Source organism: Narcine bancroftii, chromosome 1 (assembly GCF_036971445.1).
Source record: "Narcine bancroftii isolate sNarBan1 chromosome 1, sNarBan1.hap1, whole genome shotgun sequence".
Lineage (NCBI taxonomy): Eukaryota > Metazoa > Chordata > Chondrichthyes > Torpediniformes > Narcinidae > Narcine > Narcine bancroftii.
In genome coordinates, this window is record NC_091469.1 from 129007713 (window position 1) to 129024176 (window position 16464).

A 16464-nucleotide genomic window follows, 5' to 3' on the forward strand; every position below is an offset into this window, starting at 1 on the left:
AAGAGAACAATGTGATTGAGCTGCCCAGACCAGGTGGTCAAAGGACCATGGCTCCATCTTCATTGGTGGAATGGCAATGTCGAGGGATTAGCATGTTCAAGTGCCAGGGCATCCATATATTTGAGGACTTCTCCTGGTGCGGCTTTCAAACATCTATATGTGCACCAATTATTCTGTGTGGTGGCTTCACACCCTGGCTTGGAAGCCCCCCCCAACGTCCAGGAATGCAGAACATTGTTGATTCTACTCGACATTACTTTTTCTCTAATTGATGTCACATAGATTCCTGGACCCTTTCAACCATGTCATCATTTGCAGAGTGCAGATGAGCTGCATTTTTAATCAGGATGCATAATGTTAAATAAAGTTTCAAATCTCTCATGAAACTTTGAAGATAAATAGTAATTAATGTCTTGCCTGAATCACAGCCTCGACAAAATATATGCAGTCTGAAATTAATTTTCAATAACTTTATTGAAATAGGAGGATTCATTTATTTTTTAAAGAAAGGAATTTTGATCAAGACTATTTTAAGAGATTTTTTTAGACATACAACACTGTAACAGGCCATTTTTTTCCCACAAGCCCATGCTGCCCAATTTACACCCAATTAACCTACACCACCCCCCCCCAGAGAAATCCCACACAGACATGGGGAGACCCCATGGGATTCAAACCCCCCATCATGATCACTGGCGCTGTAAAGACGTTGCACTAACCGCTATGCCAACCAGGCCGGCCAAGGAAGTTGGCTAAATTGCATGACTTGCTGAGTTTCTCCAGCAATTTTGTGTCTCTACAATCACAGCATCAGCTGATTTACTTGTTTGCCTTCAGAGGCCCTGCTGCACCATAACAATTATGGACAATCTTCTCCTTCTCGGCTCCATTTCTTTAGAACCTTATTTAATATCCAAAACCTTTTTTTTTAATATATATACTCCTCAAATGCCCATTGTTGCACAGTGGTGGAAATTCCAAAGATTTATAACTCAGTGTAAAAAATTTAATCTGTCTTTAACTGCTAATCTGCTACCATTTAAACCATGTTTTCTAGTTTCAAGGCAGAAGAAAAAATCCTGTGAATTCCTCTTGAATCTTTTGTCCGTCATTAAGATCACCCATAACTATGCTGAATTCCAGGGAGCTTCATTCACTCTTCATTGGACAACATGTTATGCCAATCTATGCTGTACTCTTTTCAAAAAGGATATCCAAGCTCCAGTGTAGCCTTCAAACTTCACCACGTACACCAGTTATTGCCTCACCACAATCTTGTACAATTGGAGAACATTTGTTCTCCAGTCCCCTTACAACCAAATCCATTAACCTGGATCAACAAAAAAATAAGCATTGCATCATTGTGGTTTTTGCCTTATGCTTTTCAATTTATTTAATATTGAAGCACATTTTCTCAATTTTGGCAAGGGGTGAAAAAAAATACCAGGCATAATAAAAACCTTAAAAAAAGGTTAGCAAATTACAATCGAAAAGCTTAATAACTCATTCTTTTGGCAAAATGACATGGAAAATACTTACTTTCCTTATATTGTCTGGAGGTACATCCTTCATACCAATTGTACATGGTGAATAATTCTGCTGCCCAATACTGAAGACATCATCTTGACTTGGGTCCCCGATACTATTCCCTTGTGATGGATACTACAAAGCGTGAAAACAATACCACACAAGAAGATATTTTTTAAAGAGCCAATAAAATAATTGGGCTTAAATTTTAAAAAGTCACAAAATCCTAAAATAATGATTGAATATTAAAAATAAAGAAAAAATTGAAACCAACTCCATTTCCCTTCACAGATGCTGTCTGACACGAGGTTTTAAAATGAGTAACTTGTTGTGTTGGGACCTTTTCCAATTTTCCTATTCCCTAGAATGATTTACCATTATGCACGTTAAATAAGAATGACTTCAGGTCCGTTGAAAGATCATGGCCATTGATTGAATCCCTCTCCACAGAAGTTGTCTGAACGGTTAAGGGTTTCCAGCATTCTGATTTAAATTTGGGTGTGCAGCATCTGCAACATTTTGCTTTAAAAGAAAAATAAAATCACTTTGTTGCAAGTTCTAGACACTTTGTGCCAATGTTTATAAATTTGGACTTGCACAAATTTCATTCGCCAAAGCTAATCATACAACAAAGGCTCAAGTTTTTTTTAAAATGCAATTTTGAGTGAACCATAGGATTCACAAGCATTTGATAAATAGGTCAGGAATATAATATAAAAAGCAAAATCATTACACAAAGTTTAGGTTATGATCTGATGAGAAAGAACCATAACTATTGCCAATAATGAACAATTTAATTAGCATAATACTTTAAGTTTAGAATATAAAAATCCATGTAAGTGTAGAGAAATCCAAGATGACATCATATTTCAGTTATTTTTTTGACAATTATTTAAACCAAGAACTTACCTAATTAATCTTGTATTACTTTAAGCATTTTGAAAAAATTGTTATATTTATGACTACACTGTAATAACTTACAAGATGTTCAAAATGTGTATTGCCAATGCAGTTAATACCCAACATTGAAGCCGTCATTAAAGATGAAATAGTGAAACTTTTGGAATGTAAGGGTTCAATCAGGCAGATGCAGCATGGTTTTAGAAAGGGAAGATCTTGTTTGACAAACTTGTTAGGATTCTTTGAGAATATAATCGGTGCGGTGGATAGAGGGCAACAGGTTGATGTTGTATATTTGGATTTCCAGAAAGCGTTTGATAAGGTGCCGCACAAGAGACTTATAAGTAAGTTACAGGAAAGTGGAGTCCGGTGAAGTATATTGGCCTGGATTGAAAATTGGTTGTCTGACAGGAGGCAGAGAGTCGGAATAAATGGGAGTTTTTCAGGTTGGCAGAGAGTGGTAAGTGGGGTGCCGCAGGGGTCAGTGTTAGGCCCACAAGTGTTCATCATTTACATTGATGACTTGGAGGAGGGGACAAAATGTGGTGTAGCCAAGTTTGCGGATGACACCAAATTGAGTGGAAGAGCAAATTGTAATGAGGATGTGGAGAGTCTGCAGAGGGATATAGTTAAGCTGGATGAGTGGGCAAAGGTCTGGCAGATGGAGTACAATGTTAGTAAGTGTGAGGTTATCCACTTTGGCAAGAAAAATAAAAGAGCTGAATATTATTTAAAGGGTGAAAAACTACAGCATGCTGTTGTGCAGAGGGACTTGGGAGTCCTTGTGCATGAATCACAAAACGTTAGGTTGCAGGTGCAGCAGGTTATTAAGAAGGCAAATGGAATGTTGGCCTTCATCGCTAGAGGAATTGAATTCAGGAGTAGGGAGGCAATGTTGCAACTGTATAAGGTACTGGTGAGACTGCACCTGGAGTACTGTGTCCACTTCTGGTCTCCATATTTGAGGAAAGATATACTGGCTTTGGAAACAGTCCAGAGGAGGTTTACTAGGTTGATCCCTGGGATGAAGGGGTTGACTTATGATGAAAGATTAAATTGTCGTATTCTCTCGAGTTCAGAAGAATGAGAGGAGATTTTATAGAAACATATAAGATTATGAAGGGTATGGATAGGATAGATGTAGGAAGGTTTTTTGAGCTGGCCCGGGAAACTAAAATGAGAGGACACAGTCTCAAGGTTCGGGGAGTAGATTTAGGACAGAGATGAGGAAAAATAGTTTTTCCCAGAGAGTAGTGAATGTTTGGAATTCTCTATCCAGGGAAGTGGTTGAGGCTGCCTCATTAAACATATTTAAAATTCGGTTAGATAAATTTTTACATGATAGAGGAATTAGGGGATATGGGGAGAAGGCAGGTAGGTGGAGTTAGGTCATAAATTAGATCAGACATGATTGTACTGAATGGCGGAGCAGGCTCGATGGGCCATTTTTGGCCTACTCCTGTTCCTACTTCCTATGTTCCTATGTAACAGCTAGTGTGTTAATACAAACTGTAACATAATATTACAATGACTATTGATGCGACTTTGCAAAGTACATTTGCAGAGGATTAATTCTGAAATGGGCATCTCATTGATTTGGTTAATTTAAATTTAATTTGGACATATAGCACAGTAACAGGCCCTTCCGCTCTACGAGACTGTGCCGCCCAAATACCTCCGGTATGTTTTGAAGGGTGGAAAGAGACCGGAGCACCCAGAGGAAACCTAGACAGACACTGGGAGAAGGTACAAACACCTTATAGACAGCATCGGATTCGAACCCGGGTAATAATATTCACTAATCACAATTCTAACTGTGCAGCCCGATACATAACTGTTTTTTTTTCAAAATGAAGCACAATTTTGTAGAATGCTGCAAGCAGTGGCTTAACTAAGTGGGGTGGGCGTGTGTGCAGGGGGTCGGTGAGCAGCGAGCGCCCACCGACCACCCTCTACAGAAGTGGCAGCTTTTTCAACTGTGTTTTCACTGTTCAGTCTTCTGTAATACCCTGGTGGTCCACCAGCACATCACATTCGCGGTGGAATTGATCTCTGCTCCGGGGCGTTCCATCAGTGGGAGACATTGGCATTACACATGCAGCCAGTTTGTCTGCGTTTCCTGGGGAAAGCACCCAGTCAAAAGCCAAAAACCTCGCCTCTTTTCAGCATTTTGCATTTTATTTGTGCAAAAAAAACTGCACTTGAAAAATGGAGCATGTGTAATATTCGCTGTTAAAAGTGCCTCATGCTCCTGCACTCACTAGAAAGCAACTTCATTTCTTAAAAGCTCCTTCCATTGCATTAATACAAGAACCATTGCTCACTGACCGTTCCCGACAGAAGACTGAGACCTGTTGGTCTTGAAATTTGTAGTAGCCTGCAATTACTTGGAAGCCGCATGGGCTGGACTGTATTGCAATGCTTTTCGTGTTGATTGATCGTGTGAGGTAGTTTCCAGTAAATGCTTTATTGTCTCCTGATCAGTCCATGGGCATAATTGTTTGCATCCTTCATTTTCCCCTACCCCTTAGCCACCCATGTAACCTGTTTGTAAAAAAGCTATCACTAACTCCAAGTAAACAAGAAAAAGCACATCTGTTGGGGTCTAGTGTAGTACACAAAAGTGTTGGAGAAACTCAGCGGGCCACTCAGCAATGATAAAAGTAAACCACTTGTGCAAATTTTTATCCTATGTGACAGATTATGTTATATTTTATGTTGTATATAGATAGGTTTTAAAGGCGATAAATGTGGCAGGTTTTTTTCAGTGTAGGGCACATACAAACACTTCAAAACAGATCTAATTTAAAATGCCAGAGCTCTGCACAAGCCAGACAGTCCAGGCGGTGGGGGCCTTTGCAAAAACTTTGAAGAATGCCTATAGAGACAAGTAGGTGTTAATTGGACATGTTGTGGAGTAATGGATTATTGTTTTGGAAAGCAACAGATGAACAAACTCAGAAGTTTAGGTCCGGAGCCACAGTCTGTTTGAGTGCCATTGGCTGTTCTAAGAGGGCCATGTGGTTTTCTCAGAGAGCGAGAGCAAGAGAGAATTCAGTTCTACATTTCAGCAGCTGGGTCTGGAACATGACAAGCTGGGAAGCTTGTGGAAAAACCCCATTTTGAAGATGGGTGTGAGTTCTTAGTTCAGCATAGTCAAAGCCCTTGTGGTCCAGACAAGAGGAGAGGATTGACTAATGTTTCACTTGAAATAAGGGAAATAAAAAGGAATTCTGTGGTGACCTGAAAGAAAGAGGTTGTCATCTGGAAAACCCTGGTGGGGCAAGTTTCTTCGGCAAGACAATGAAATGGCTGATCTGAAGGAATCAGTTGTGGGTGTCCAATGAGCAACAAATCTCTCTCTGAAAACCAACAAGAACCTTCCTGAGAAGTAACCATTTACCTTTCAAGCACCAAAGCCTGGTGAAATTCATAAATGTTAAATTCTGTGCACAGTTTAAGAATTGCCTGCAACCAGTGATCTTGGAGGAGTGAGGAGTGAGATTGGGCTGTGAATTAAAGAACTTCTCTGAACTTAAATACACATTACAAACATATGCACTTAGAATTAGAAGGGGATTAAGTTAGGTTAAGTTAATAGTAATAAGTTAAAGTTTGATCCTGTTTTCATGCTTAAATATAATTAAAAGTAATTTTTGTTTAGGTAGCCATGTCTTGGTGAAACTCTATTGCTGCTGGGTTTTGGGGTCCTCTAGGCTCATAACACCTGTAACAAAAGCATGTACACAGTGAATACTTGTGCAAATGTAAACTTGAATTTGTTTCAAGGTAATTTTGGCACAGCCTACCTCACATGGCTAATAAAACTGTATTGGTATGTTTTAATAGAATAATGAGATAACACATTCAGTTAAGATTTTATTCTTTGAACTACATTATTTAAGATAACTAATCTTGTGCACACATTCATTTCCTTTGTGCGCTGGTTGTAAAGCACGTGTGCACATGCACAGCTTTGAGGAAACCAAGGTCATGGCGCCATTTTTATGTGCTCGCTCGCCCTAATGTTAGAACTTGGCTATGCTCTGGTTGCCAGTGCACTCTGAGCTACAAAAATTACAGCCAGATATTTAGGTTCTTCGTTCTTGTTTTCAGTATTCAAACCTAAGTGACTGGACAATACTCTTTTCATGTATCTTGAAATTGTATTGAAAAATGTTTGAGGAGTTAAATATAATTGATGCAAAAAATTATGATTAACTTCGTAACACTATCAAGACACATATCAAACTACTCCTCTACGGATATAGGAATAGATAAATCCTTCTCCCATTTATCTTTTATTTTAAGTACATCCACCTTTTTCATCTTTTCCTGTAATAACACATTAAATTTTCCAAAAAAAGTTTGAGAAAAAAGTGATTCAAAATCAGATTTTAATGTATCATAAGAGTGGAACCTTTTGTTCAAAATTAAGCCATTGTTAGCTGTGATTTCAGATAATTACCTTATATTTCAGCGTACAAGTTGACAGGCAGGTAAGTCAAACCCACCCCCTTTTTCAGCCTCATTTTCAGGGTTTTATCATATATCGGGTGTACAAGTCTACCCCTCACAATTGCAATGACTGAGATGTTAGGTGTTTGTCTGCAAATAAGTTGACCCCCAAAAATCACAATGACTGAACTGTTGGATGTTGGCTGAAGGTGGTTGTTATCAAGAAGATTCCATCAAAACGACAAAAGTTTGAAGCGAGTTTTAAAAAAAGTGATAGAAATGGCCAAGAAAACCAGCAAACCGAACAGCTGCGAGAAAACTGATGTTTACAAGTTGTTGGTAAGAGACTGGAGGAAGAAAGAAGAGACTTTAAAAAAAAAACAAAAAAAGCAATGTTCAATGGGAAGAGGAATCACTTGTTGGCCAGAATTGGAAAATCACGTCGCAGAATGGGTATGTGAACAAAAGCAAGATTGCAACACAGTCACCTAAAATAAAATAAGAACATTTGCACTGCAGTGGGCAAAGTCACACCCAGACCTCAATAAAGATTTTGAGGCTACAGTAGACTGGAGCAACAGTTTCATAAACAGGAAAAATCTGGTATTTCAACAAAAAACAAAAATTGCTCAGATATTACCAAAAGATCTTGATCATAAAGTCAAAAGTTTTCACCAATTTATTATACATAACCGGCAGAAACACCAATTTGCATATTGGCAAATATTGGAAACATGGACAAAACCCCCATGAATTTCAACATGATAGGCAACAGGTGGAAAGGTGTGAAAACTGTGCCAACCAGAAGTACAAGCCATGAAAGGACCAGGTTTCCCGTGGTGTTATTGTGCATGGTCAACGGGACAAAGTTAAGACCCATGGTAATCTTCAAGTTTAAAATTAAACCTAAAATATAATTCCCTGCGGAATTTTATGAAAATTAATGAAAAATGATGGACGTATGAAAATGGGGTAAAACTATGAATGGACAACGTGTGGAACAGGCAGCCAGATGGTTTACGGAAGGAACGGAGTTTGTTGGTCTGGGATATTTTGTAGCCTCTTAACTGAGAAAACTAAAAGTAGATTTGCTCTAAATAATACTTACATGCTGGTTATCCCGGGTGATTTGACTTCTATATTGTAACATCTCAATGTTTGCTGAACAAGGCATTCAAAGACCACGTGCGTGAGGAATGGAATATGTGAATGTTGAGTGAGGGAAATGTGTGCTGCTTCACTAGATATGCTGTGTGACTTCATGCTCAAAGCATGGGACAAAGTGAAAGTAGAGGCCATATTAAAATCTTTTAAAAAGTGTGGTACCTCTTGTGCAATTGACGGCACGGAAGATGATTTATCATGGGACACTCAAGATGAAGCTCAAGCCACCTCATCAGATGCACACTAGAACCTAAATGTGGATTGTTTAAAAAGTGAATGTATGGATGTGTTTGCCACCATCTTTGCCTCAGACAATGACAGGGATAGTGATTTTGAAAGGTTATAAATGTGCTGTTTTCAAAGAAATTTCAATGAAAATCATTTTTGTTTCGGTTTTTCAAGGGTCAACATACACCGAATCGGCATGAAGTGGTTGTTGAGCTAATTTTAAGATTTCAAAAGTATATCTGGCGTACAAGTCGACGCCTCATTTTTGAGAGAATTTTTAGGTTTCTCAACTCGTCTTATACACTGAAATATATTGTATATCTGTCAACAGAGCAGCAAGGATCCAGCTTTTGGATGATTTGGAGGAGGAGATCCCCTCTCCTCCTGTCAGCACTTTTTCCTGATTGCCACTCAGGGATTCTCACAGAGAAATTGACTACATTTCAAATATGATTTTAGCACAGCCAAAGTTGTTCCACCCTAGTTAAAGGTCTCATCCTGCTTGATTCACCAAACAGAAGAATATGTAATTACATTGGAAAGTGGTGACAAATGGGTTTTTGAATTTTCTGCCAAGCAATTCTGAAACTTGCAGGTCTTAATGTGAAAATCAAGAAAGTATTGAAGTTTGAGTAACTCATTGAATACATGACATAATCAGAAGGGGGAGGAGGAAAAGAACTCAATCTTTTCTTTAAACCAGTGGATAGTCATCAAAAATTACTTTACGGATACTTCAATTACCTGCTACAATAGTCATTCATGCTAACTGGCCCAATGTTGGTACTCACACGGAATATGGGCACTCCGGAATTCCTTCTGTCTGCAACACTCAAGGCAAGGTTGCCCTGGCTGTCGTGCAGTTCCCTACAGCTTCCAGAGTGCATGCTGCTAAAAGCAGCATAATTGAAATTAAACGACCTAGACAGCATGCTCTGAATAAAGAGGAAGAAAATTCCACAGCTTTAACACAGAGATTAGTGCAGCATGCATTAATACAGGACAAATTGCGAGAGAGAAAAAATTCTCCAAGGGCTCACTGCATCATGCAAACTGAAATAGCATGCAAAACACAAAGCAGATACTCTGACCCAACAACTGGGTAATTTACTCATGCCCTTGTGGATTCAGTGCAGCCTTTTAGCCCAGCAAAGATGCAAGTGAAGTTCACCTAGCATTAAAAATTCTGAAAATGGTCAAAACAATTTTGAAAAATGGTGATTAGCCAAAATAGTTAACACACTCCCAGCTGTCCTCAACTGGATACACAACAGGCAGTTTAGGAAAAATCATTTCTGGCGATACTCAACAAGGAAACAAATATGGATTTCTCTTTGAAGAATAGAGAAATATTTAGGAGGAAAAATTGAAGCCTACATAGGCTTAATTTTTCAAATAAAGCAGCAATGCAACTTGACAGGGATAGCACCTAGATTCAGAGGAGCATCTAAATTAGGTGTCTTTCAGTTTTAATCATATTTGCTGAGAAGAAAATTTCTTGATGGCAAGCAGTTGAAGAATCTCAGTTCTGAGATTTTCATTGGGCTGTCACTTAAATGCATCAACTTCAAATTGACAACTTTTCTTCCAATCTTAATAATTAATGACAGGAATGAATACTACGCAATTACGGAAACTTGCTCAACAAGGTTCTCTCACTTTAACTTCAGCATTGAAGAAAGCAAGGAGACCTCATAACTGTGCTATCACCCCAACATTTTATAACACTGAAAGAAAGAAGTTAAGCCAAATATGAGTGCACATGCTAAAACAATGGAATTAGTCATGCAGTATTATGGAGAAAGATGCAATCAGTGATGTGATATTGAAATTGCAGTATACCTTTCCATAACCTGTTAAAAGTGGTGAAAGCAATACTACTGCTTGAACAATGGCTTGCCATTTTTAAAAATGTTGGCAGTTTGACAGATTTTTGTCCATTCCAAAAAAAAAAATCACACATGTCACATTGTCAATCTAGAAAGTCAGGAACAGGACCACTCTAACAGAGTTGATTAAACAAAAAATGGATTAATAAATAATTCCAAATACAATCCCATTTTTAAAACGGCACCAGAATACAAATGCTACAATGAATATTCTCCAATGAATATCAGCTTCATCAAGAGCCCATGGGACATTCCAACCCAGCCAATATATAGCAAAGAATTTTCCTTGTCAGTTTATAGCTGTGATTATGAATTATATGCACAGGATGGGAACAAGATACTGAATTCAGACAATTACTGAATATTCAATCTTGAAAATAGTCAAAAAATTACAATGATCAATTTGGCTTTGAACCAAGCAATGGTATTCAGTACACCTATTACTCCTTTAGCAGAGTTCAGTCCTATCCATTAAATGTTACATTAACAGGAACTGTTTCCAATAAGCACACTTAGAAATGCTATTCTGATTGAGCAGCACAGTGACAGGTCCATCAGCCCAGCTTGACCATGCCAAACAAACATGCCCTCCTGCTTTAGTCCAACCTCCCTGCATTTGGCCCATACCCATCCATTTCCCTCCCATTCCTGAATTTATTAAGGTGTTTCTTGAAGGAAGACAATATTCTTTGTCAGGCAGCTCAGTCCATATGCCCACCCTCCTTTGAAGAACTGTCCCCTCATGTCCCTTTCTAAATTCCAAACCCAACATCTTGTAGTTATTGCCGCTCATCTTAAGATCCTCTTACTCTAGAAAACAGACCGACACTATTCACTTTATCTATGCCCTCATGACCTCCTCTCAACTTTCTACTCTTTAAGGAAAGCAGAACATCGACTTCCCTAATCCTGGTAATAACTTTGAAACCCTCTTCTATACCTTTTCCAACTTTATAATATCCTTCCTAAACCAAGTGACCAAAATAGCACACAATATTCCAAGTGTAGCCTCACCAATATCTTGCATTCAACAACTTAACACTTGCCCAACCAAGAAAGACAAGCATCCAAAAAGCTCTCTTCCCTACTCTACCGATGCCACCTTCTTTAAAAAATTATGCACCTGCACCCCAAGATCCTTCTGTTCCATAACACTCTTTCTGACATTGCTGTTAATAAAGCACTAACCTAGCTTGATTTATCCAAATGCAACACCATGCTCCTCTCAGAGCTGAACTGCACCTGCCATTTCTTAGCCCAGTTTTCCATCTTGTTGCAAACCCTTGACCTTTTCCTCTGTTCACCATAATATGGTGTAATCAGCAAACTTATTTACATTGCCACAAACATTCTTGCCTAAATCACTTATGTATATTACAAAAAACAGTGATCCTAGTAACAAACCCTGAGACTTTCAACTGGTCACAGTCCATCAGTCTGGAAAACTGCCATCCCCCAACCACTATCAGACTCCTATTCCGAAGCAATTTTATTTATATTAAAAAAAAGAGTTGCTCCTAACCTGCATGTTCGAATCTTCCATACCAACCTACCATATGGAACTTTATCAAATTGTTTACTAAAATCCATACATATCAACAACTGTCTTGCCCATATCTACCCTCTTTGTCACCTCTTTAAAAAAAATTATATCAAGCTAAGCAAGCAAATCTATGCCGGCTCTAATTTTCCCCTGACCATCAAAATATTGATACATTTCATCTCTCTAAACCCTCTCCAGCAGTTTCCCTGTCACCAGGCTTACAGGTCTGTAGTTATTTGGATTTTATCCTTACAGCCTTTCTTTTTACATAGTAGATCCACATTTGCTATCCTCCAGTCACCAAACAGGTCCTGTCCTCAAACAGGAGATAAAAATGTCCACCAAGGCCCCCTTTTCCTTCCTGCCTTCCCACAATGTCATGGCTTGGACCTGGCCTGGATTCAGACATTTAGCCACTTTAATGCAATTTAAGACTGCCAACACCTCTCCCCTACTTATACACATGCCTAAGGCCATTTATTTCTCTATCTATTCACTTATTAAATAAAAAAATAGATCTTTAGTTGGCTATCTTTAGAAGTATCCCCCGTCCCTCAAAACATACATTTAAAATCTTCCCCATCACCTAGCTCTACACATAGATATTCCTGCTGATCCTAAACGAGATCTATTCTTTCCATTGTGAGTCTTTGTTCTTGATTCAATTATCTTCTTGGATTCTCCCTTATACTGTCTGCCAAAGTTATCTCAAAGCTTCTTTGAGCTCTCTTCATTTCCCTTTTCACTTTGCTCCTACATTCCTTATATTTCTCATGGGATCCCTTGACCATGTCTGCCTGTATCTGATCATATGGCCTCCTTTTTCTTTTTGGCCTGCATCTCCACATCTCTTGTTAACCAAGATTCCTTTCCCTAGCTATTCCTGCCTGGCCCACCTTTATCACACTTAGTCTCCTCTCATTTGGCAGTCATGTTAGTTTACTCTAACATTTCCATCCAGTCAACTATTGCTAATCATGCCGAAATTTTGCAATATCTGCAATTACAGAATGACGACGAGCCATTCCTGTAGGTTGCAAACAAATGAAGACACAACTTTATCCCAGCCCACAAAACTGAAAGAAAAAGTAATCAAAACGTCTTCAATTTTTGGAGCCCATGACAGACTCACCAATGTATAAATCATTTGTAACAGTAAATGGTCTTGTATCAAAGGTGATATTTTAGTAAAATGCCTTTACTGGAATAGAGTTGCATTATATACAATTGAGGCTGATACTGCCTTGAAGTGGGCATAAATTAACTAATGTATGCTATGGAAGACTGATTCATCCTTGTTTATTTCTACATTGAAGTTAGAATTGTTTTTTCCTCAAACAACACAGCTGTGATAATCGCTTTAAATATTATCACCACACTTCTTTATCTGCCCTCATAAACAGAAAGTTGTTCCAAAACTACTCATAAGCACGACAAATTATTTTGTCCCTATTCTGAATCCTCATTAAAAAATAGGGACAAGTATCTATCTACCCACATTAATTGTACACTGTGAGTGTTAAAACTGTCAGGATCACAATGAATTTGCAGCAAGAACAACATCCAATCAACAGACACTTGCTTTAAAGTACTTAAAAGGCAATTACATGCTGAAAATAGACTCACATGAAAAGGCATTCAATCTCAAAATGTTTATTAAGCTACAGAAAATAAGTCAACTTTCTTTTATAACCAAGTTTTACATAATTTTGCATTTTTATTTCAGCAAAATTTATACTTCAGTGTTGAATTAACATCATGACTTTTTTTTTTAAACAAAGCAAATGATGTGAATTGATGAACTCACGGCAACTAATGTAATTGCCTTGAAATTTTATTGGCCTGCACACTTCACCACATAATCAAGCCACAATCTGAACAAAGTCTTGCAAAATTTTGCAAGTGCAGACTAACAAAATACTGAGACAATTAATGACTTTGAGGGCTTATAATTTCAGACATTTTGTTCTGTATTACAAATCAACAGATGATTTGAAAAAGAACTCAAAAATAAACTTCAAGTTGGTCTATTTTAAAAGGAATATTGCAATTTCAAGAATGTTTTTGAAAATTTCAACTTAAATTGAATAAACTACTGATGATATTAAGCTGATATGAATCCATTTTTACGACCCAGTTCGCAAATATGACAAGATAGTAGAAAAAGATGGAAATGTAAAGGGCAATCTCAGATTGCCCGATGAGGATGGAAACACAGTTCTATGTTTCTCTAATTGTTTCAAAGTATAACATCTATTAGGCAATGATATTTACGATGTACTCACTAAATCTCCTAAGATTTTCACCTTCAGTAAAATAAAAAATAATTACATACCTTTTCTAACTTTTTGGCTTCAATGTGCCGCAACACCTGCTCCCTCCAATCAGGTGGAACCTTACTGGTCCCCTGCACATCCAAAAGTGAATGTTCAGATTTCACTCTCACATTTGGTCTTTTAGTCGGACTAGTCCGTGAATAATTGAAATCGCTGATGGACATTGTTCTCTCTGGAGCATCAGTTACGTGTTGCCGAGCACTCTGAGGCCTCGATGCAGCTGGACCATCAACACTGTAAGTCCTTGCAGACAATGGCCTTTGCAAACCCTGAGCTGGCTGAGGGCCTCTTCCAAGTGTATGTAAATCCCTGTAAGTCATGTAATCCGCCTCAGGAACTGGAACCCACCTGCAGTGAAGGGCTTCTGGAAGCATGGCAGAAGAATTGGATGAGACACTGCTCTGTCTCTGCAAAGTGGCCCTCTGACTGGCTTGAATCAACCTCTCATTTGGTGGACAACCCCACATCTCCATCTGTCGAGGTCCTATCCTCTGCTGCATGCTGTAAGACATGTTGGATTGGGAATTATTGCGATTGGAGAAGTTCATGTTTGCAGGATGCTTTATATAATTGGCATTGTCAAGTGTCTCTGATCTCAGGTGATGTTGGGAAGTTATATTAGATTGCTCTGTGTGAAATGCTGGTCTCTGTGGCCACATATTCTCTTTAGGTATTGCACTACTGCTGTACTGGATGTTGTACTGAGGTACTGAAGGCATCTGTGCAACTATAGGTCCTCTCTTTAAACTGATGCCTTGAGGGTTGAAGTTTTGATCAAATGTATACACTGCTTTTGTGCATGACATAATATCTGATGACGATGCAGAATTTCCGGTGAATGGTTGCAGTGACTGTTCACTCAGAAGACTGGCAGACTTACTGCGGGTTATATTTTGTCCCTGGCCTGCTCCAGATTGCACCTTTCCCATTAAACCTTGCTCATGCGGTCCATTGTCATTGATAATATCATAAATCTTTAACCCTCCTGATTCAATGTGCGTGATGCTATGAGATTTGACAACAGGCCCCCGTGGACATTCTCTCTGTGGGGACAACTCCTCTGTGCTCCGAGATATTGCTACATCAGCACTTGAATATAGGCCAGGTGAGTACTGTTTTCCTGCTTCAACATAGGGTTGGGGCTTTCTAATTTCTTCTGAGCAACCATTCATTTGAATTTGAGGGCAAGTAGTTGGAATCTCATTTCCATTCTTTAAGTGCTCTGTTATTTTTGTATAATCTTCCAAAGCATTTCCCGATGGCTCTGCAATAATCAGTCCATCAACGCTACTTTTAGCTTCATCTAAACCTGGAATCATATCCTCAGCAGCAAGCTCATTCATGCCAATCTTGAGCAAATTCTGGTATCGCCGTGTGCCATCATTCAGATCAATGCCCCTCTCCAGAAGAGCTACTTTCTCCTCAGTATCTAATTCAAATTCAGACAACTTAATGGCTTCCTTGTTCCCTGCAGGAGAATCAATCTCGTCATGGCTTTTTGTGCAGTTTTGAAATGATGAGCTTGACTTTGCTCCATTTTGTAGCAGTGATATTTCTGGAAGATCATATCGACTGTTCCTGCAAACAACATTAAAAGTTGGAAACAATATCCAAACACAAAAATTGGAAGTCACCAATTCAATCGTCCCTTTATTATGATACACACATCACAATGGCAATCAGCAAAAATAATTCATCTATCCGTGACCTTGTAATTAAAGAAGGCTCACTAGAGGAACAGAAGCCTGTGAGAATAAAAGTACCAATTTTTGATTTTAAGATTGCTTTATTGCCATGTAATAAATACACAAATATATAAACCAGCAAATCTCAGACTCGAGATGGCAAATTAAGGATATTATTGAAAAATGGCAATGGTTTGCCTATTGTGTAAAAATAGCTTCCATAAGCAACAAATTTCGGTGAGATGTGGGGTTTGGTGTGGGGATGGGGGTGGAGAAACTGCCAGTACGTCGACTCTTTCTGTTATTTTCATTTACTTCAAATTTAAATGTGTCCTCTCCATCGATTAGCTTCCCTGCTGATCATTTCCTGAGGTCTGCCTTTATGTCCACTCACATTTTATCCATCTTGAAATTGTACCTTTTGCAGAGAATTCACCATTCCTGAATCGTCACAAGTCATATGGAAGAGTAACAAGCCATTTGGTCTGATATGCGCGTCAATATCAATTCTACCTTTCAGCACTGGCCCATATCTTTCATTGCCAAGGTGATTCTGGTACTCATCTTAAAGTCAGCAATATAGTTTCTAACAATTTATTCCAGGTACTCGTCATCTTTGGCTGTAGAAAGATCCCCATCAGATCCACTCTAAACCTCTTGCCTGTTAATTTATATCCTCCAGACTTATCTATCTCTGATAAGGGGAAGAAAGATTACTGCAGTCACCATCTTAC

General features: G+C 38.6%; 1 protein-coding gene across 6 annotated transcripts in view; it reads right to left on the reverse strand.

Moving 5' to 3' along the window:
* Positions 1-16464, reverse strand: part of erbin (erbb2 interacting protein) — a 313125-nt gene that overhangs the window by 33069 nt on the left and 263592 nt on the right. For 5 of the 6 annotated variants that reach the window (XM_069939183.1, XM_069939193.1, XM_069939201.1 and 2 more), the window contains 3 exons: positions 14045-15623; positions 9069-9212; positions 1540-1662 (listed from right to left, as the gene is read on the reverse strand). In XM_069939183.1, the coding sequence (XP_069795284.1) occupies positions 1540-1662; positions 9069-9212; positions 14045-15623 (1846 nt within the window). The remainder of the gene's footprint in view (positions 1-1539; positions 1663-9068; positions 9213-14044; positions 15624-16464) is intronic. The other variant, XM_069939223.1, reaches the window with a different exon arrangement.